This window comes from Carassius carassius, chromosome 9 (genome assembly GCF_963082965.1).
Source record: "Carassius carassius chromosome 9, fCarCar2.1, whole genome shotgun sequence".
NCBI classification, from domain to species: domain Eukaryota; kingdom Metazoa; phylum Chordata; class Actinopteri; order Cypriniformes; family Cyprinidae; genus Carassius; species Carassius carassius.
Genome location: NC_081763.1, coordinates 14721704 through 14744256, shown reverse-complemented (window position 1 = coordinate 14744256; position 22553 = coordinate 14721704). Strand labels below are relative to the sequence as shown.

The window sequence follows — 22553 nt, the reverse complement described above, 5'->3', positions numbered from 1 at the left end:
CAGCTCTTCTACCTCCTTGTTGCTGAGAAATATAAAGTAGAGATTCAATATTCAGGCTATTTTATTAATAAATGTCGTGGGGCAATGTTGACTATATCTGTGTGTGTGTCTGTGTGTGTGTGTGTGTGTGTGTGTGTCAATTACAGCAGTGCATTAATATAGAATACATACATGCATTATATTACGGCCTTGGTCTAAAAGATTATTTTACACTTAAATGATTTTGCGTTTATGAACCCTACTCCAGCCCACTGGAGTGGAAGATTATCGAATAACAACTTTGAATCTGTCTATCACACAGACCTATCACATAGGAGTTTAAGGTATTATATAGTGTCATTTATATACATGATAATTATACTGAGCTCTGAGCTGTCAGCTTAATTAAGTGTTTTTACCTTTTTTATACTCTCAGATGAATAACTAAACATCTGTCTCCCACTGTCTTTTATTCTCTTTTTCTATGTGCTAAAGGGGCACTGCTTGGTTCGCTAAGCCTGTAATAGGCTTAAGCAGGGCAGAAACACTCTTCTCTCTGCTCTCGCACTAGCTTTACGGCCGGCCTCTCAATCAGTGATTTATTCTCAGGGAGAAAACAGAGAGAGTGAGAGAGGCAGAAACAAACAGACACAGCATGGTGGACAGTGAGCAGTCAGGAGAGATTTACTCACTCAAGTCAACTGGAACAGATCTAAAACATTGTCCAAATGCACACTGATGCATACAGAAATGAAACGAGAGCAAATAAAAGTGCCCCGACAGACAGACAGACAGACAGACAGACAGACAGAGAGATAGATATTGGCCTGAAAGCAAGATATTCAAAGTAGCTTCATAAGGTCATCAGCAGTTTAGGTAAACGGACCACTGTATAAACCTGATAGTCAGATAAGCTAATCAGGACTCTGTCCTGAACTTTGACATCTGCCACCCCTCCTCCAGCCACCACCTTCTCACAAACATTTCTTATAAATGCTTATTTCACAACCATGACATTGAAATGAAGCGTAAAATATAGATGCAAGCTCAAAACAATCAGTATTCATTATTAGTAAATATTCCACCACTATACTATAAGTTCTATATCGATACACAAGTTCATTTTTATACAAATATTCAGGCCACATAGTTCACTAGATCTCTAAATACTCTCCACATCCCTACTGTGTTGTCAGACTTAGTTTCACTTCACTGATTCGGGCCGGTCTCCATTCAGTCAATCAGTTTGTTGCTATGGGAAGCTCTCAGAATGTTTCCTGCTCTTTACCGCTCTGTTTTAATCATCTGAACTTCAATTCTGTCTCAGTAATATCACTCGTCCTCTGCAGCACTCACTCTTTAAGGGTAAATGAATGTCAAAAAAGTCTGTAGGTAAACATAAAAAAAAACAAATCAAGGGTAGATTAAACAAGATGCAACAAGCAGTGTAAACTGATTTAATTGGTATTAAAGCTTGAATCTGAGTGTTCGAAATGAGTACAAAATTAGTGCATACCATGGATCCTGGAAAAATCAAAATGTCTATAAAAATAATCTCTTAAAAACACCACTGATATTAAGTTTGGGGTCAGTAATTTTTTTTTTTTTAATAAATACATTTATTCAGCAATGATACATTCAAGACACTTATAATGTTAAAAAATATTTCTATTTCAAGTAAATACTGTTCAGTTGAATATTCTATTTATCAAAGAATTCTGAAAAATCAAAAATATCAAGCAGTGCAATGCAGTTCCAAATAAGCATATTGGAATTTCTGAAGGATCATGTTGAAAAATCTGCTTTGTTAAAGAAATAAATTAATGTAAATAGAAAACACTAACTTTTAATAATACGCTGCAATATTATACTTTTAACTGTATACTGCTCAAATAAATGTGAGCATAAGAGATTTGTCAAAAAAAAAAAAAAAAAAAACAGTGAAAAAAAACTGACCTCAAACTTTTGAACGGTAGTGTATCTACTTCCTAAATTTCAGCACATGTATTTTTCTCTGTTCCTTCCCCATCAAGCTTTCAGTAACTGTTACTAATTTAAAAAGAAAAAGAAAAAAACACATTCATGAACATATTGGTGGCTTCAAGACAAATGTTATACATGTTACCATTTCTTTATAAATATATTTATTAAATATAAAACATTTTCAGATAATCATACATACGCATACACACAGAAAAAAAAAATACTGAATTCCATTATTTCTGTGGCTGTGTGCCTTAAGGACATTATATAATAGGTATGAATTTCCAGTGTGTGCAAGTGAGAAGTAAAAGTTATTCATCAAATCCCTTGGGAACTGACAACCAGGTGACTCTCAAATTGTTGTGTACATCTAAAAGCATACATGAATGGAAATGGATCTGGTCTGTATTTCATCAGGTAATTGAAGTCAATCGCAATCTCTAAAATTGCTTTCACATCGGGTAGAATCTCAAAAAGCTAGCCACCAGAGTGGTCCAACGAGGACAAAAAAAGGCTCACACCACCATTAGGAACTCTAAAGTGACTGTCGGCCATCAGCAATGTCATTTGAGCACGTCATTCAACATCACCAACAACTGTTGGTTCCCATGTTCGAGGAGTTAGTTTGTGGAGTAAGTGCAGTATATGTAAACTGTGTAGTTACACTATACTTTTGAAGAATGGCGGGTGCCTGTTTTCTTATGGAATGTATTCTAGGGCTGCACGATATTGGAAAAAAAATGACGATATTTTTATGCGATATTTAAATTTTCTGCGATATATATTGTGATATAAAATCTAATCTAATTTTTTTCTTACAAACAAAAATGGGGTGAGCACACTTACATTCTCATTTTAAATGATTTAAACATCAGAGTATTATTTAAATTAGAGTAAATTATTTGTTTGTAACTTTAGGATATGGTTTGAATTGTTAACATATTAACTAACATGACCTTACCACGAGCAATACTTTTGTTACTATATTTATTAATCTTTGTTTATCTTAGTTTATAAAAACACAGCTGTTCATTGTTTGGTAATGTTACTACACAGTGCATTAACTATGTTAACAAATACTGTACAACTTTTGATTTCAACAATGAAGGCTAAAGCCTAAATGTTGAAATTAACAATGTTGTAGAAGTGCAGTTTAGTAATACTAAATGTTAAATAATGTAGTTAAATAGTTAAATAAATAGAACATTATTGTAAAGTGTTACAGATTTTTTTATACACCAATTCAGACGCCTAGTGAGTTCAGTGTTGGACAGGTCAGTTGTTTAAACCATTCATTAAATTGAATCTGTTCAAAGGAACCATTAGTTCGCGAATCAGACGTGTATTGTAATTAACGCGTTGTGTAATTATCTCTGCAGTTTAGGATATTGCACCAGATTTGACAACACAGAAAACATTTCATCACTGGATAGTTGTTTTTTTTGACACCATCGTGTCAATTGATTTTGATTAATATGCGCGAGGGAGAGAGAGCAAGACAGCGCTCGTGTTGTTTGAAGGTGAGCGCGCACGCGGCCGGGGCTCTCTCGCGCGCGCACGCGCTCTCTCTCTCTTTCTCTCTCTCTCACTCTCTCTCTGCTCATTCTTATATGCGCCCTGTTAAACTGACAGGACTTAAAAACACATGCAAATGATAAACTTTCACTCTATGATGGTTAAGCTGTGCAATTAATCCGCGAATCATATTCGTCAAGGGCCGGGGAGCAGCTGGCCTGTACAGTTAATGAATAACGGATCAACTACAAAAGCCTACATCACACATCCTGCGATGTGACTATCGTTGATTCGTACATCGCGATATCGATGCTTAAACGACACATCGTGCAGCCCTAATGTATTCGGTCAATCAATGTACACTTACATCACAAATAAATATTGTGCTAGCTAGACCATACTCTGAAGTAGAAGCTAATTTATTCCCCCAAAAGGTGTTCCTATAATTGAACCCATTCCCAGTTTCTGCAGTGTGAACACACCAAAAAGCAGATACTTCCGCCAATAGTTATAGCAACTGTGACAACGTTCATCCAGTGCAAAAGCCACCTGAACTCACAGCAGCCTTGAGTAGCGCTTGTCACTATAGTAACTGATAATGATGACTTGTATTGCGTCTTTAATGATGTGCTATAGAAACGGTTCAGCATGACAGACAATATCTGTTGCTTCCATCCTATCAGATATTAGGCCAAAACCTTCTTTTCCTCAGACACATTTAACAGGTGATTGTCTTGCTCTCCGACCACACAATCATAGAAGAGTTTACATAATAACATGTAATAACAATAACATGCTTTGGTCATCATCTGTGGTTCTTCTCATATCAGAAGATCACTTTTTCCACCTAAACTTCACACTAGGGCTGGGATAAACGATTATTTTTTTAAACGATTAATCTAGCGATTATTTTTTTCGATGCATCGATTAATCTAACGATTAATTTTTTCCAGACCGATTCGATTTCGATTATCTCCCCATTAATTGACTACTAACAATTTATACATGTTGATTTACAAATCTGAATGAAAAAAACATGAATTCCTTAACATTGCAATATATGTTTATTGCTCTTAAAATTACAAAATAAAAGACTGACTAAGAATGCATTACTTTGCACTTGTATAGAGATAGCATTCAATAAAACCTTGAAAACACATAGCTTACTGAAACAAGCTTACTGAACACATAGGGCCTAGCATTCAATAAAAAAGTTCTTCTTTCTTCTTTCAAAAAGGTCACCCAAAATACTTGTTTAGAGCAATTAAAAGAATACAGTAACCAATGTAAACTTGAGGGCTTTAAGCTAATACAGAGAGTGCTTTTCCAAAAAAAAAAATAAATAATGAACAGTGGGAGCCAGCAGCCTGTCATGGAGAAAAAAAAATCTCCGATTGCTCCACGTGAAACTTTGGCGTTCCGTCCTTTTTCTATCGTGTCTAATGATTTTGGTTAATATGCACGAGGGAGGGAGGGAGGGGGAGAGAGAGAGAGAGAGAGCAAGACGGCGCGCTCGTGTAGTTTGAAGACTGTGAGTGCGCGAGCGCACGTGAAACTTTGGCATTTCGCCCTTTTTCTATCGTGTTTAATGATTTTGATTAATATGCACGAGGGAGGGAGGGAGGGAGAGAGAGAGAGAGAGCGCGAGCAAGACAGCGCTCGTGTAGTTTGAAGACTGTGAGTGCGCGAGCGCGCGTGAAACTTTGGCGTTTCGCCCTTTTTCTATCGTGTTTAATGATTTTGATTAATATGCACAAGGGAGAGAGAGAGCAAGAAGCGCTCGTGTTGTTTGAAGACTGTGAGTGCACGCGCAGCCGGGGCTCTCTCTCGTACGCGCCCTGTCACTGTCACTCACCGATCAAATAAGGCTTTGACAGCCGCCAAAAAAAAAAAAGATCAATGCAGAAAAACCCCTGGATTGGTTATATAACGTTGGACAGAACGTTGATCCGGCCATCGCGTATATTCAGCGCACATAAGGTAAACGTTTTTGCGAACGTTTTTTAGATAAATAAAAACAGGTCGACGAATCGATGCGCATATTTTGCGTCTACGTATTTTTTGCGTCGACGTTATCGATGACCTCGACGCGTTGTCCCAGCCCTACTTCACACTCTTCGCTAAACAAAGGTTCCAAGAGGGGGTTTTATAAGCGATGCCATAGAAGAAGCATTGGTTCCCCAAATAACATTTCAGTGAACATTTCAGTAAGAAAATGTTTCCACTATATAGACCATTTTGTGGAATTGAAAGGTTACATGGATGCTAAAAGGTTTTCATCATACCATATATGGTAATAAAGAACATTTATTTTTAGTGTTCTGATACAGGAGGTCATAAAATTGATTGATGACCGCATGGATGCACATTTGCATCTCCAAAAACATGAGAAAAACACAACACCAGAGCAAATGGCATGAGCATTAGAACTAAAGATCAAAGTCTTTCCTCATTTACCATGAACACAACTTCATTGGAAGTGACTCCTAACAGGCTTACATTAACCCAGCGGTTCCCAATCCCAGTCCTCGCACCCCCCTGCTTTGCATATTTTGCATGTCTCTATAAGTTAACACACCTGATTCAGATAATCAGCTCATTAGAAGAGAGCTACGTGCATGAACTGTGTTCATATTGATATGATCCCTACACACTGTTCATTACTCCCTATTCCCTGAGCAGGGAAAATCCATTTAAGTTTCCTTCTCTTTGGAACATTCATTCACGGATTTGCACTGCACCGCTGCCAGCAGTGTGTTCACACACAGACGAGTGTGACATCATATACCTCTGTAAATAAATACAATTTAAATTCATGTGTCTCACACTTTAATGCCCTTTGAATGGAACATATACACTTGTTTCGAACTGGAATCATGGCGGAATATCCTGGGATGTGTCCTGTGAGGACTGGGATTGGCAAAAGCTGCATTAACCACAGCAGTTTCTCTCTTTCTCACCTGATGCTCATTTATCTTTCTGTCAACCAAAGCACAGAGCAAGTTGAGCACTGAAAGGCCTGATGGCAGTCAAGGTCAGTTAGCAGATCGTGAGAAACCCCAAAAACAGATAATGTGTAAACCCCAGTAACAGACACAAACACTGGAAGAGGAAGACGCCAGCAGAGATGCACAGACAGAGAGTGCAAACAGAAAGTGAAAGCGCATAAAAGAGATTGTTAAATATAGATTTAGAGGAAACTACAAAGTAGAACACACTTTAGCAGTGGACAATGGTAAAGATTCAGTTTAGCTGTTTTAGTGCTCAGAGATTTTAAGCGATTACAGTCTAGTGTCCTTCAAATAAATTTCACATATAACACAGAGTATGTTCAAATGTAAAGCTGTTCTAAAACTGCACAAATTGATGATGGTACTAGTTTGTGAATGAACAAGAATTAAGGAAACCGCTCTATCACCCGTTAACATTCCCTTACTTTAATTTCCTTAATCTCTCTGACTTTTGATTCATTATAGGGGTCATGACGTTTTTTAAATTGTTTTATTATGTTCCCTGAGGTGTAATTATAATATTACTTTTTATTTTATAATTTTTTTGGACGAAAAACATTCAAAATTGAGCGATTTATGACCTTTTCCACCCTGTTTCTCATCTTCTGACTGAAACAGTCGGTTTTGTGGTGTTTTCCCTTTAAGAGGTCAGTGCAACCACCAACTTTTATGATTGGCTAATATCCATTACCATCATTACCCTTTTAAAAATAGTTTTTACATGAAATATGTTACTTACAGTTTGCGGCATCGTTGTTGGGACAGAACAATTGGCACGGCCTGATCTTTGAGCAAAAGCATTTTGGTAAATCCAGCATCATACTGCGATTTGTTCTCAAAATAGTCAAATGTACAGATATACGAATAGTGAAATATAGAATAGTGAAACGTACAGAACACATGGGTAAATTAGCACTGACGTGACTGGGAAGTTCGCTAAAAATAAACTGAATCCATTTTTCTCTGACGTCAGGATTCTTCGGCAGCGCAGACAAACATGTTATTCCACAGCCAGGAATGGCACATCGTCTGTCTGGCATTACAATCTTACTGTAAACAACTTCTCCTTCAGACCCACTCACTGCATATCAACTGATCACCTGTGGCTGTGACAACAATGCAATGATGCAAAAATTAGGCGTAGTTGTCTTGCTCTGGAGGTGGTCATATGCAAATATGTGCCCTGGTGACATCACCCCCTGATCCAAAACTAGCCGTTTTCTGAGGGCTATTACATAAATGCTTTTTTTATTGATGATGAGGACACTTTAAGTAATGAAACTTTCAGGATGTTTTAAGCATACAAAGACCTCTTCTATGTCAAACGATCAAGGGAAATTTGGTTTCTCATATCATGACCTCTTTAAGTGTTTGAACAACACAAGTGGTCCATGAACATTCATATACACACCTCATGGCCAAAAGGGTGTGGACACAAACATCTACATAATGGGGTTGACAAGGCCCAGTGAATCTTAATGCCACAGGATACAATGAACTGTTTGTGGATGATTTTTGTCTGTTCTGCACAACAATGTTGTCTATATACAGAAATGATTTAGGGAGTTTGATGAGAAGAACTTGACTGGCATGGTTTCCACAAAAACATATTGAGTATCACAACTTTTTTCACCACTGATAATAATGATACATGTTTCTTGAGCACTAAATCATCATATCAGAATGATTTCTGAAGGATCACATGAGACTGAAGACTGACAATAAAAAAATGCAACCTTAGTCAGCATAAGAGACTTCTTTCAAAAAAATTCCTACTAATTCCAAACTTTTGAGCGGTAGTTTATTACCATGTAATGTGTATTTTTTAACTAGGAATTGTCATATGAACACACAATCATTAATAACACCAATTTAAGCGGTACATTTTTCACTAAAATGAACCAGCTCATAAGTGTCTTTGAAACATCATTTGATTTTGGCATTTGTAAACAAATCACACAAGACAATAAATAAGCATTGCAACAACACCCATCCCATACAATTCTGGAATACAGAATCAAGGCACAGATCAAGACTAACTGGCCCTGTAATCTCACAGACCAAATGAACACCTAAGTAAATACTGTATGAGGCTTTCACTGGAAAAGCTGCAATGAAGCATATGGCTGACTTAATGACCTTCAGTTCAATCAATAAGATAAGCTTGACTTTCTTTATGCATCACACATTACTGTTGCCAGGCCACTGATGTTGGTTAAAAAATGCTAACAATTAATGCTACAATCCAGAAAAAACAAGCCAAACGTGCTGATCTTGCTGCACAGACCTTTGATTCCCTCCCACACTTCCAGGTGCTCGTTAAAGAAGAGCTTTCCAAGAATATGGACAAATATATGTTTAACCATATAAAAAACACAACTCTGCCCTCTACGTCAGTTTACAGACCTTCTTTCAGCTCCCTCTGCCTTTCTTTCTTTATCTCTCCTTCTGTTAACAGTGTGACAGTGAACATGTTGAACCTATTAGCCTGCACAGCAATCACATCCCAGTCAACCCTCTCAAATGTTGTGTATCGACTCCAACAAGAGGGCATCAACCGCACAATCTTTGGCAGCACAGGTCAACCTAGGTTGTACAGTCCAGCTAAACAAATATATGGTGTGCCAACAGGGCTAAATGTTCACTTATTTATGAAATGTGATCTTTCGACAGACCTGAGTTTCCTTCTAATACCACATCAAATTTCTACATTCCTGATTTCTCAAAGGCAGTGCTGGCCAAACAATTTTGTCAAACATGCGTTTGACTTCCAGTTGTGGGAAGATATACAAACTAAACGCGTATTTGGTCAACTGAGTTAAGGCTGACATCAAAATCAGACTAAATTATGCCTGCTCAGACCCACCTCAGCCCTTAATGTAATGTAATTGCTTTGTAAATGCATTTAAGCCATCTCTGAGCAGCATTAAGGGTTGAGGTTGGTCTAAAGCAGGCATAATTTTGTCTGACTTTCATGTGGCATTTTGTCTTTACACAAAATTTTGAGCAGGCACAGAAGAGCCTCAACGTAGCTGTGTAAAGAACCATTTACTAAAGAGACATCTGTCCCTTTTTTCTACAGGTGGACAAACATTAAAACAAACATTACATGATTAGTTCACGTCCAGAATAAAAATGTCCTGGTTTCTGGTTAAAAAGTGTATACATTTTAATTTTTTTTCAGAAAATGACTGATCTTTTCAATAGATGAGACCCTTATTTCTCGGCTGGGATCATTTAGAGCCCTTTAAAGCAGCACTGAAACTGCAATTTGGAGTTGCAATTCAACTCACTGGCCACCACTGAAGCCTGGAACGTTTTCCTCAAAAATGTTCCTTTCTTTTCAACTGAAGAAAGAAAGACATGAACATTTTGGATAGTATGAGAAGTGAGCAAATTATCAGGAAATTTTTATTCTGCAAGTGAACTAATCCTTTAATGGCCTAAGGTCAGTTTATAGTGCATTAAACAGAACTATTACTGTATGTAAATGTAAGTACAGTATGCAATTAGGTTTCAGAAACAATCAAATTAACATATTTCAATAATACATTTTATCCTTAATGCACCCTACTGTTAAGAAACCAAATGGGTTAGCCTAAACCATATAGAAGACTTCTTGTTGCAATCACCCACCAATTTGTATGTTTGCCCACCAATTTATTTGTTTACTCTTTGTTGTCATGACAGGCCAGCTGTTTCTAAGCTTGTGTGGTCTTAAGTAATCTCCTCCGATTACTGCCAACTGAAAACACATCTTAAAGTAAATCTATCACGGCTTTAAATAAATGAATGACTGGCACTGGTCAAGTACATAAACATTTTAGTTAAGCAGCACATAAGTGCTCATCCATAACCATGTTTCTCTGGCCTGAAGTGCAAACCCATAAACTCCATAAGCCTTCTCCAGTTGAGCTACTACAAAAACACAAGACACAATGTTAAATCTGAGCATACTTCAGACTTATGTAATATTTTCTAAACTGGGCTAAAAATCTAATTTAATTCATGGCATCACAGTCTGATGCACTCTAATGCTAACATTTTTACCAAATATAACACGACTGCTAATGTATTATGTATTTCCAGTAGGCAGTGCTTTATCTCGACAAAATGTGACCAAGCAGATGGTATGTTTGGGAAGTCATGCATCTAATCCCTTCCCAAACTTCATATAAGGATTCATATCTAACAGATATATCTAGTTAATGCCACTGGTAATTACTTGCATTCAATCACTAGACAGCAAACATCTTCACTACTCAAATTACATAAAAGATGACAATGTTAAAGTGTGTGATTGTCAGTTTAGCAATGAAAAATGAAAACATTGATCTGAAAATATGAGTGATTCTTGGAAAGCACAGAAATGCATTAACTTGTTACTGTAGCCATTTGTACAACAAAATGTGACCAAGCAGATGGGATGTTTGGGAAGTCATGCATCTAATCCCTTCCCGAACTACTGTAGCCACTACTTGCTAAGCTAGTTTACCAATAATCTAACTGTCTGCACATTAAAACAAAATAACCTGTTGGCAAGATACTACCCTGACAGCACATGTACATCAAGGAGACGTCTATTTGAAGACGTATTGTCTATAGTGTTTGCTATCCGTATCCGTGTATCCGTATATCCGTATATAGGACGTTTCCTATTAGATGTCAAATAGACGTTTAGAAAATGTCTTTAAGATGTTTTATTTTATTTAGTTTATTTAGAATGTATTTAAAACTGACATCTTACAGATGTTTGATCTTTGTACACAGCAGAAGCAATCTCTAACAGACATCTTGCAGACGTACGTGTGCTATCTGGGTAAATAAAAACCACACCATTAAAACATAACAGACAATTACAGCAATTAAAGAACACTTTTAAAAACATATTACGAAGAGTTCAATTTGATCAATGTAATGTTTATTTACGATTGAACAAAAAATAAATGAAGAAATAAACGTTCAATGAATGCGTGCAAATTTTCTGCGTTGACCCTTGTGGATCGATTTTATTTGTAGTCTGCTTCTGATTACATGTGAGTCATAAGCAATATTAGAATACTACTGGAACTACGACTGGAAAGAACTGCAATCATTACTAACCCAGATCTTCAAGATGTCTGTTAAAGATCGCTTTATCTGGAAAGCATCTGCTGTGTACAAACATCTGACAGACGTCTCTAAGATGTCAGTTTTACATACATTCTAAATCATAAACATCTTAAAAGATATTTTCTAGACGTCCATTTGACATCTGATAGGAAATGTCCTATAGATGTATTGCAGATAAGCAAACACAAATGCAGACGTCAAATAAACGTGTCTGTGATGTGTGTGTGCAATCATGGTAAGTTTAATCAAGGGTTTGAGCATCAAAAGGGCTTAACAATTACATAGCTGGGTCTCTGGTCATTTTCAACATTCTCTTGCAATTAAGATTTAGTTCTCAGTACGCTATCACAAATTCACCAAAATGAACCAAATCAAATATCTTTCCCTTTAGGAGGAAAAAAATCAGGTTATATCAGTATATTATACATCTAAAAATCAGATACATAATTATGAGTTCTGCACATTTTAGGAGCATATTAAAAAGCAATGTGTTCACAAACAGTCACACTAAGAAAATCACACAAGCACAACGCACATGTATAGACTACTCAGTCTAGCCTAGGCTATATGAATGCACAAAAGCTCACGCATGCACACATTTGACACTGCTGAACGGAAACTATCAAATTGCATGATGGGAGATAAAAGAATCTGCTGTGGAAGATAATATCAAAGGAGAAAAAATAGATAACATGCCTTCCACTTTCTCACTAGGGCAACTGCTACAGTCGGTTGGCCTAATAAACTCAGATACACATAACTGCACTATGATTAAAAAAAGCCCATAACGGTAAAAGCTCGTCTAAATGAGCGAACGAGCACGCCTTTCTTGTAATCTACTTGTTTCTTGTATCTGCAGTGCCAGTCGCGTGGCCCAAATGAATGTGACACCTCGAAACGGAAGGACATTTCACATTTTGGCAAGAGATATGGCTTTAATAACACTCTTGCTTTATTTAAATCTCCAGTCACAACCGTATTGTATCATGGCGACAGAACTACCTCAATGTTTTAATCATTAACTCTTCGTAACGTAGCAAACTTTCACCCACTGAAACCAATTTGGCTCTTCAACCACGAGCCCAAAAGAAGAGCTGCTTACTGACAGCTCCGCACTATCGCTCAAGTTCTCCCCTCGTGACGGTAAATTCAACAGCCTGGCGAAAACTTTGGCCCAGGAGCGTCCCATGAGCGCTCAATGTGTCAGAATTAACTTTAAATGCTAACGGGTCAAACGCGCTGAAATATGGAGCTGCATTCGCTGGACTAGAATGGAGCTGGAAATGTGAGCTGGACCGTCCGTGAGACTTGACAGGCGTGCTGGAGGGGGGCTGGACTCTGCCTGTTGATCCGATAATAACAAACAAAAAAAACAGGGTGCAAGAGCTTGGGGGCTTGCGAAACACCGGTGGCAAACGCGAACTGTCTGAACTGAACAGGAACCTTTTAGAAAAGATTCTATTAGACAAGTCATGTGTTCCGAGATCTCGTAAAAAGCTTTAATTCAGCGCGAAAAGTCCAGCCCAGTGAAGCATCAACCAGATCAACCGAGGACATTTGTTTTGTAAACAACTATGCTGTTAAAACAACAACATTTGACATAGACAACAACATTTGGGACGCACTGAAAGGGCAGAGATGCATGAAACATACCTCAGCAGGTCTTCTAAATCCGCTGTCGTTTCGCATAAAAGTGCAGCAAAGCTCCAGTAAAGCGCCTACGACCCAGAAAGGCAATCTTTCTGCCCCGTCTATTTCAACCAGCAGAGGGTTACGCAGTTTGCTTCTACCCCTCCTCTTGCTCTTACTCTCTCTCTCTCGCTCGCTGACGGCGATGTCCGATTCGTAAGCGAATCGTTCGTTTGAGTCGAATCGCATTAATGAATCGTATGAACCGTTTTACCGAATCCCTTTTTTATTATTATTAAACAATACAAATATTACAATAAACAATAAAAACATTAAGGCAGTACAATTAAAATGATAAATAAAGACAAAAATTATATAAAGATACTGTTTTCATAGCTATCAAATCAAAGGAAATATGAATAGTTTCCACATACTTATCTAATTCCACTTTGAATAAAAGACAGAGAGGTTTAGAGCCAGTAAACTGTTTGTTTATGAATGTGAAATTTAGCTAATAGGAAACATAAATTAATTATGTATCCTAATAGCCTATTTTCTGTTATTCTCTTTTGAATAGTCAAACAATCCAAAGAAAGCATCATTAAAACAAAATAAGATAAGTCTTCAGAAGAATGACAAAAACAGCAACTCACTTCAATGTCTGACTTATTTCTTAAGAAAAGCTTTAGCTACGTAACATTTGTGAATCATCTTAAATGTTATTTCTTTTACTTCATTGGGAAGCAGATATCTCTGAGGTAAGGTCCATAATTTCACCCAAGGTACAATGCTATTCCAATAAGGTATTATGTAAGGAATTGTTGTTATCTCTCTCTGAAAAAGAGCTCTAATTTTATAGTTATTTTTTTGTTGATCTGTAGAAAAGCAAACACTTCCAATCACTGTGTCAGTTAAATTCAGAGAGTAAGTACATGGCCATGGAAATTAAGCACCTTGTAACAGAAAAGACACACAAGGGGAAATGGCATCGAAAACAGTATATTCAACATAGGCTACAGGAATATTATATTTCTGTAAGAAATCTCAGCTGTTGTAAAGTCTGCCTTGTGAATTCAAAAGCTTTCCAACTAAAAGAAGATTGTTTTTGAACCAGTTGTCAAAGAAAAGTGATTTATTCTTGTAAGGAATATCCTATATTGTTCCATAAATAATATCTGTGCGGAGAAAAGTTGTGTTTGTATATTAAGGACCAGGCCAAGAACATCTGCTTATGGAAATTACAACGTTTTTGATAGGGAAAAGTAGCCTAGATTGCTTTTAAAAGCGTACAGTAGAAATGTTACAAACAAATCTGCATGATCTTTAAACCAACACACATACAAAAAAATATATGGTTTTATCAAAACGTAAAAAACTCTTCTTTTTTTTAGCATTTTTAATGAAGCTGCAAATTATATGTAGGTTCTAAATTAATTTGTTTTTTTATGAGCTGCAAACAAACTGATCTGGGACACAATGTAAATAATATATAACCTACATATGACTACCGGTACGATTTATCACGTAACATGCCAAGCTGGGACCACGTGATGGTATTAGTACGTCATGACGTAAGGAATCGCTGTGCTTTGAAACTGTTCGCTTAAACGAACTGTTCAAAAGAACCGATTCGCGGAAATTAATCGGACTTCTCATCAACTACTCTCTTTAGCACTTCTAACCGCCGGCTTCCGGTGCTGTTTCACTGGTAAGAGAGTCGCGCAGTTTATGCAAGGAAATGTAAGGGAAGCTACATGTAAGGTAGTTCGCTTTAGTTGTTTTAAAAAGCCGTAAAAGGCCAATTATTATTTTAGATGTGCCAAAGGTTAAAGAGATGCGCTGCGGACGGAGGCAGGACTATGAAAGATTAAGACGGTTAGCGGAGCGCGAGCACTGCTGATTGGGCGTTGAGCGTTTGCTCGTGACTTGAGTCGAACTGTCTCTGCTGAGGGACATACAGCAGTAAAACAGTTTACTTGAGCTGCTGAAGCGCGCATACTCTGCTTAACATCATGAACACAGTTTCCACGGTCACAGAAAACCTGTAAATGTAAGGGAATTAAAACATTGCGCATTGTTAAATCCTGGAAATTAAGTCTTAAAAGTATTGCAAACATGAAAATGCATGCATTTATTTCTAATTACTCTCTGATCTTGGTATGAATAATAATGATGGTATAAAATATGTATCATAAACCTTTTAGAATTCTCTTCTACTCACCAAGCCTGCAGTTATTTAATTTTGATTCAAAATACAGCAAAAGCAGTAATATTGTGAATTATTTGTACTATTTAAAATCACTGCGTTTTATTTGAATAGATTTTAAAATGTAATTCATTCCTGTGATGGTAAAGCTGGATTTTTCAGCATCATTACTCTAGTCTTCAGTGTCACATGATCTTTCAGAAATCATTCTATTGCTAATTTGCTGCCCAGAAAAAAAATATCATTATTATTTAAAACAGTTAAGTACATTTTTTAAGGATGAATAGAAAGATTAAAAGATCAGATGTTCTCTGAAAAAAAGTATGACTTTTTTTTAGTATCAGACTAGAATGATTTCTGAAGGATCGTGTGACACTGAAGACTGCAGTAATGATGCTGAAAAAAAATCAACCTTGAAATCACAGGAATACATTATATTTAAAAATATAATATTCAAATTGAAAGCAATTATTTTAAATGGTAAAACTATTTCACAATATTACTGCTTTTTTGACTAGTATTGTATATATAGCTATATAATAGCTTTTGCAAATACATAATCTATTATCATTAATTTCGCAAGGGTAGGTTAAAATGCGCTACGATACTAGGATATTAGCCAGAGGTAAATCCAGTTGTGCTGATTATGTAGATGTATATTAGCACGTAGGCGTCTGCTTCTGAACAGACTGACTTCAGCTGCGAGCTCAGCACTTTTAGCGGCTCAGGAGAGTCCAGCTCTGGGAAAGGACCAGATCTTGAAGGAGATCCGCTTCTTTTTTTTTTTTTTTTTGGCAGTGTTGCGACCGTTATTTCTCCTGTCCTCTGTTCTTCGGAGACGGAAAAGAATATGTCCGATTGGACATCTGAGCCGCGTTGAGCACCGGATCCAGGTTGGACACGCACGCAATAAGCGCAGGATGCAAGCTGTGATCAAAACACTGCGAGCAGCAGACTAGTGTCAAAGCATGTTTTACAGGTTACATGACATGATAAAGAGCATATCTGTAGTTATAATATATTTGACTAAAATCGTACGAAAGTCTTATTAGTGGTAGCTAAAGTGGAGTAAAACTAGCAAATAAAGGAGCATAATATATTTTTCATTTTAAGTGTCTTAGCCTACAATTCTCTGTGCAGACTCATTCTTTATGGGCTTGTTGCAGTTATTGCATTATCTCCTAAATACGTTAATTAAATGAGTGCAGTCGTATTGAGTAGGTTAATATTGCCCCCTGCTGGTTAAACAACACATTCACAGGCATGAGGATTGATAAAAGAGCAAATGTTTATAATTTGGCTTCGGGGGTCCCAACAACAGGTTTACATACAAGGTAAAAACAATAAATAAAAACTTTTATCTTCTTATAATATGAATTTAATTTTACTTTATTTCTCAACGATTCAAACGATTTGTTGAATGATTCACCCTTCACATAGGCCACAACTGCATTACACACTACATGAAATGTGATTTTCAAAACTCCATAATTGGGGCCCTTTACGCATTGAATATTCTTGTTGGAATCATCTCGCTGGATACTGTAGACAAGTTCAGGGTGTGAAGTATTCAATGTAAAGTGTCAAATAGCAAGCACGCCATATTCTTTGAGTTTAATGATAAATATCAGCTGCATGTGTGTGAGTGAATGCTGGTCAGTGTTATAGGAAACACTTAATTTTCACAAGTACATACTGAAAAGAGATAAATGGGCTCCAACACATAGTTGCCCTGCACAGCTCTTCCTGTGCAGCTAATAAACAACCTGCATTGGATGGACTCCATCTTGGCAAGATGAAAACACTGATTCAGCATATTCTCTCTCCCAGAGAGAGCGGAGGATGGGGGATTGCTATCAGAGGGCAAAGATTTAGTTTTTCATTGACAATAAGTTGATGTGTTTGTGTCCCTTATTCAAATGTAGATGTGTATATTTTTGCATCTCTTATTATTGTATATAGATTCACAAACACAGAGTGAATCTCTCTCTTGATATTAAAGGAATACGAATAGCCCCAACAGTAAACACTTACTCACCCTAAGGCCATATAAGATGCAGATGAGTTTGTTTCCTCGTGGGGACAACAATGGGTCCTCTGTGAATGGGTGCCATCAGAATGCCAGTCCAAACAGCTGATGGAAACATCACAATAATCCACAAGCAATCCACACGACTCCAGTCCATCAATTAATGTATTAGTAAGTGATAAGCTGTATGTTTGTAATAAACAAATCTATCATTAAGACATTTTTAACTTAAAACTGTTGCTTCAGGCTAAAATAAGTCCTCTATTCGTAATATTGCTTTCATTCACATCCTCTTTTCCTTTAAAAAAATATATTCATTCATTAACTATATAATTAATATACTGCAATACAGAAATACAAATTGGCTCATGAAAAAGCTAATATTTTTGTTTTTGTTCTTTAAATCATTCTCATGGCTTTATAATCAAACAAAATAACATCAAATCCATCAGAGTATTCTCAAAGTAACAGCTTTATTTCAAATGGGATTTGTTAGTATGCTGACAGTTTCTGTAAAACAAGTGAGTGAGTGAGTGAGTGAGTGAAGTGACATACAGCCAAGTATGGTGACCCATACTCAGAATTCGTGCTCTGCATTTAACCCATCCAAAGTGCACACACACACACTGTGAACACACACCCGGAGCAGTGGGCAGCCATTTTTGCTGTGGAACCCGGGGAGCAGTTGGGGGTTCAGTGCTTTGCTCAAGGGCACCTCAGTCGTGTTATTGCCGGCCCAAGACTCGAACCCACAACCTTAGGAGTCATACTCTCTAACCACTAGGCCACGACTTCCAACATATTCAGTCTTCAGTTATTTGCCTCTGCAATAACCAGTAATCATGATGAACAATTGTAAAAAAAAACATATACATGTACAATAATGCATTTTCTCCATTATTTTATAAGCAATATGAAAGATTAGCTAAAAAGCAGAATTAAGAACCTACAACTTATGCAAATAGTAAAGATGTTTTTAATGGCACATCTTTAGTAAGCTGTTATGATTCATAGACTGATTTTTAAATAAACTGTCAGAATCAGTGCAATTTCACAGAGGGCTTGCCAGGGATAAAATATACTTACTACAATGACTGTAACGCTGCATTGTGGAATTTGGGTTGAAAAAAAAGTTAAACCAAATAAAATCCTGATTCCTTTCTAATTTACACAGGCATAATATAGTTTAAAATGATTTATTCTTAGTCCTCCTGAGTCTCTGGTCTCCTCAAGTGCAAACATTTGAAATAAAAACATCATTACTGCAAACAGCTGGACATCTAATCAAAAACCCTGACGAAAGGTCAATGTGCCATGTCCAGTATGGGGTTTCTCTGGTTTCTCTGGGCTATCTCTTTTTAACCTATCGAGCATAATGGCTGGGGTAATGACAGGTAGACAGAGAGAGATAAACACTCAGTAATTACCTTTTGCGTAAAGGCAGATGAAATTCATTTTGGAAGAATGACCTTTAAATATCCACTGAAACATTATCACTGCATTATGTTCCACTGACTGATAAAATGCCCCCACAGAGCAATTATTCAGAGCCATTTATTACAGGAAAAACATGTAAATGCCAGCCCTGATTTCTCGAACTCTAGTCTATGTAATGTGTAGTCCGATGTTGTGGTATTTGAAAGTATACCTAACAGTGACATACGCTACCGTTCAAAAGTTTGGTGTTGGCGCAGTGGATAAGACACATGCCTTTGGTGTGAGAGACCTGGATTTGAATCCTCTGTGAGACACCAATGTGTCCCTGAGCAAGACACTTAACCCCTAGTTGCTCCAGAGGCATGTGACCTCTGACATATATATAGCAATAGTAAGTCGCTTTTATCCAAAGCATCAGCTAAATGAATAAATGTAAACTCACCAGGACTGCATTTATATATATATATATATATATATATATATATTCTATTATGATGTTTTAAATGTAATTTACTCTTGTGATGGTAAAGTTGAGTTTTTAGCATTATTACTCAGTCTCCAGTGTCACATGATCATCATTCTAATATGCTGATTGATGATCAAGAAACAGGTTTAATTATTATCAGTGCTAAAACAGTTGAATATTTTTGAGGAAACCATTTTTTCACGATTCTTAGATGAATGCAAAACTTTATTTCTGATGAACAGCGTGCTTGAAACGTCACCTTTGTGATAGTTTCTTAAGTTGATGTACTTTTGGAGCCCAGGCGTTCCGCCTTTTTTCTATTTTCTTGCAAATCATTATTTCAAATAAAAAAATACAAATCTAAAATTGTAAAAAATGTCTTTACTGATGGTTTAATCAATTTAATGGGTCTTTGCTCGCTAAAAGTATTAATTTCTTTAAAAAATCTGACCCCAAATTTTTGATTAGTCGTGTATATCCCTGATAACTGAAGGAATGCATCAAGGACACAAAAGGCTGATAACGGTTTCTCATCAAGAATTCATTGTACAATACAGAGAATATACATAGTGCAGTGTATATATAATAGTATACACACTATAAAGTGAGAGTGGAAGGACAGATACACAGAATGGGAAACAATCTTAAATTGACAGACGTTTAAAAAGTAGTTTATGAAGAAACATCATTTTCAATCATATTTCCATTTGAAGCACTACCTTATATGACAACACAACAGATCAGTGAATTACAGAATGAAATTATAAATATGTGTGCATTTTTGTATATATATAAATTTACCATCTAATTATGTTACAATAATAGACCCGTGCAAGATTTTTCTTGCTATCCAAGTCAAACATCATATTGGGCACACTATAATATGATGGAATTATCACACATGCTCATCTTTATGTGTAATCTATATCGATATATATTTATGTTCTTCCATTCACTTCCCAAAGACATCCAGTAAAAGAGTAAAATATTTTTCATCAACTCTAAAATGCAGTATATTCACGTAAACTAGAAGCTAAAAGGGACATTATAGACCTGCATGCACAAACTTACTTCACAACTTATGATCTCACTATGAATGATACTTCTGTAATAAACCAGACCATTGATACTACTGTAAAGTTAACAGCCCTTCACACTCATTTCAAAAGATCAACAAAGAATTCACTGGCCCTATGCTATGCAGACAGTTTGTTAACACTGTAAGTCCACTGTAAGTCTAAGCCTATTCCTATTACAAAAAATTAATCATATGGATACTATACAGTCATGGCCAAATGTCTGCAACTAAACTTGTTAAAGAGCCTTTATATTCACACTTTTATTGACAAAGTAAAAAAAAAGTCAAATGTTAATGGCCTTGAAGGTCTCACATTCCCGTGAAAAAAGCCAAAAATTGCATCTTAACCACTGAATGAGTTCAACTGCGTATTATTAATGTTGATACAAGGATAAAAGGTTAAGGTTTTAGCGTGTTTGCACACTTTTGGCTATGACTGTAAAAACTGAGAAGAAACTAAAGAATGGCTCGGAGAGAAAATGCAGATGTAGCACCTAAGCATTATGTACATAATTACCAAATTTAAAAAAAAAATTATAAAATAAAAAACCCTAAAATGTTGGAAAACTAAGCATTTCTGCAGGTGTCCATATCCGAGACGGTCGCGGCTGCAAACCCTTCTCTCATTGGTGAGGCATGATCAGAGCTCAACTCCATGTCCAGAGTGAGAGATTCTGGAGGGAAACGGAAACACGGGATGAGACCCTAAAATGTTTGCACAAGTGTGTAATGGATATTGATATTAAGAAAGCGGTTTTGTGACTTACCAAGAGGTCCTGGGTTGGCCTCGGCGGCTTCATTGTGCATGAGAGAGTCGAGTGTACGAGGGGACATAGGGAACAAATCACTTGTGTTTCCAGAGTTAGTCCTGCAACAGAAAGAAGGCACACATTAGAAATGACACACAAGCTACAAATGAACAAACATCACATTCAACTGTTAGAAAGATCGGAGCGTTCATTCGCCATGTAAGGTGTTAACCTTCACTCTAATATTCATGTATCATCCACACACATTCCCACACTCAAAGTCATACACATAAGCATCACTTGTGAACTTAAATGAAAAGTGCATTCACTATCCATTCACTCTCATGGCGTTCCAAACCTGTACGACTTACTTTCTGCTGTTGGACATAAAAGACATTTTAAAAAAATGCCTGTGTCTTTTTGTCCATATAATGGAAGTAAGTGCACTTCAATGTGGTCACAGAGGTTTGGAACCAGATGACGGGAACAAATTATGACAGATGTGTCATTTTGATGGCATTGAATAACCTGAGCTGTAAATGCTGTGATTCATCAATTTTAATAGAACATGGAAAAAGTACTATACTACAATTACATTCATGTGTTGTTTAAAAAACCAACAGCACACACACTACTTTTGAATGGTATTAACAAAGAAACATGCTGACATACACTTATATCTGACCCAGTCAATGGCTTTCTGCTTGGCTGCCCGTTAGTCTTACCCTGGGGATTGATTTACCAAGGGTCAAAGTTTGCCTGTGCCTATTTTTACACACTTTGTTATATTGTTAAAGCAGTACTTTTGCACTATTTTGTGCTTGTGTTGAGACAAGCATAGGAAGTGAAAACAAACATAACTTAAGGGAGCCTGAAGTCTCAATCAAGCATAGTTGTGTCTGTATTAAAAACACAAGCAGTGGTCCAGAAGTTTGATCCAGAGCGAAGGGAACAAGAGATCAGATAATGTGGTTAAGTTACACACTCATGAACAGCACATCAAACTAATCCAATGATACAAATGTATCAGTCATTAGTATTTTCAGATTACTCAACGGCATTTACTAGTTTTTAATCTCGTCTAGAGTTTCAGGTTGCTGGTAAATTAAACAAGGCTTTGTTGATTTTATAGAATCAATACCTTGATGTGTGTATTTATTTGCTATATAGAGGTGGTTCCAAAAGAATCCAAAAGGCGACACCAAAACTATCTTCTTACTCTGATTTTGGTTTGTTTAGAGCAATTCAAAACAGTAAATTGAAAAATCAAGTTGTAAGATGCCCAAAAACAATGTTAAAACTATTTTGGGCATATATTATATTAAGGAGTTACATTCGGTTTATGTTTGCAGTATGATA

The 22553-nt window shown here is 36.6% G+C and overlaps 2 protein-coding genes across 4 annotated transcripts in view; both read right to left on the bottom strand.

Moving 5' to 3' along the window:
- LOC132148738 (inactive phospholipase C-like protein 2) overlaps positions 1 to 13401 on the bottom strand; it is a 149281-nt gene extending 135880 nt beyond the window's left edge. Inside the window, exon 1 of the mRNA XM_059557435.1 lies at positions 13254 to 13401. The gene's annotated coding sequence lies outside the window, so the exon portion shown is untranslated. The remainder of the gene's footprint in view (positions 1 to 13253) is intronic.
- A 6486-nt stretch (positions 13402 to 19887) lies between these two features.
- Positions 19888 to 22553, bottom strand: part of LOC132149040 (signal transducer and activator of transcription 3) — a 31388-nt gene continuing 28722 nt past the window's right edge. For all 3 annotated transcript variants that reach the window (XM_059557936.1, XM_059557937.1, XM_059557938.1), the window contains 3 exons: positions 21213 to 21313; positions 20651 to 21119; positions 19888 to 20616 (listed from right to left, as the gene is read on the bottom strand). In XM_059557936.1, the coding sequence (XP_059413919.1) occupies positions 21013 to 21119; positions 21213 to 21313 (208 nt within the window). In that variant the 3' untranslated portion in view covers positions 19888 to 20616; positions 20651 to 21012. The remainder of the gene's footprint in view (positions 20617 to 20650; positions 21120 to 21212; positions 21314 to 22553) is intronic.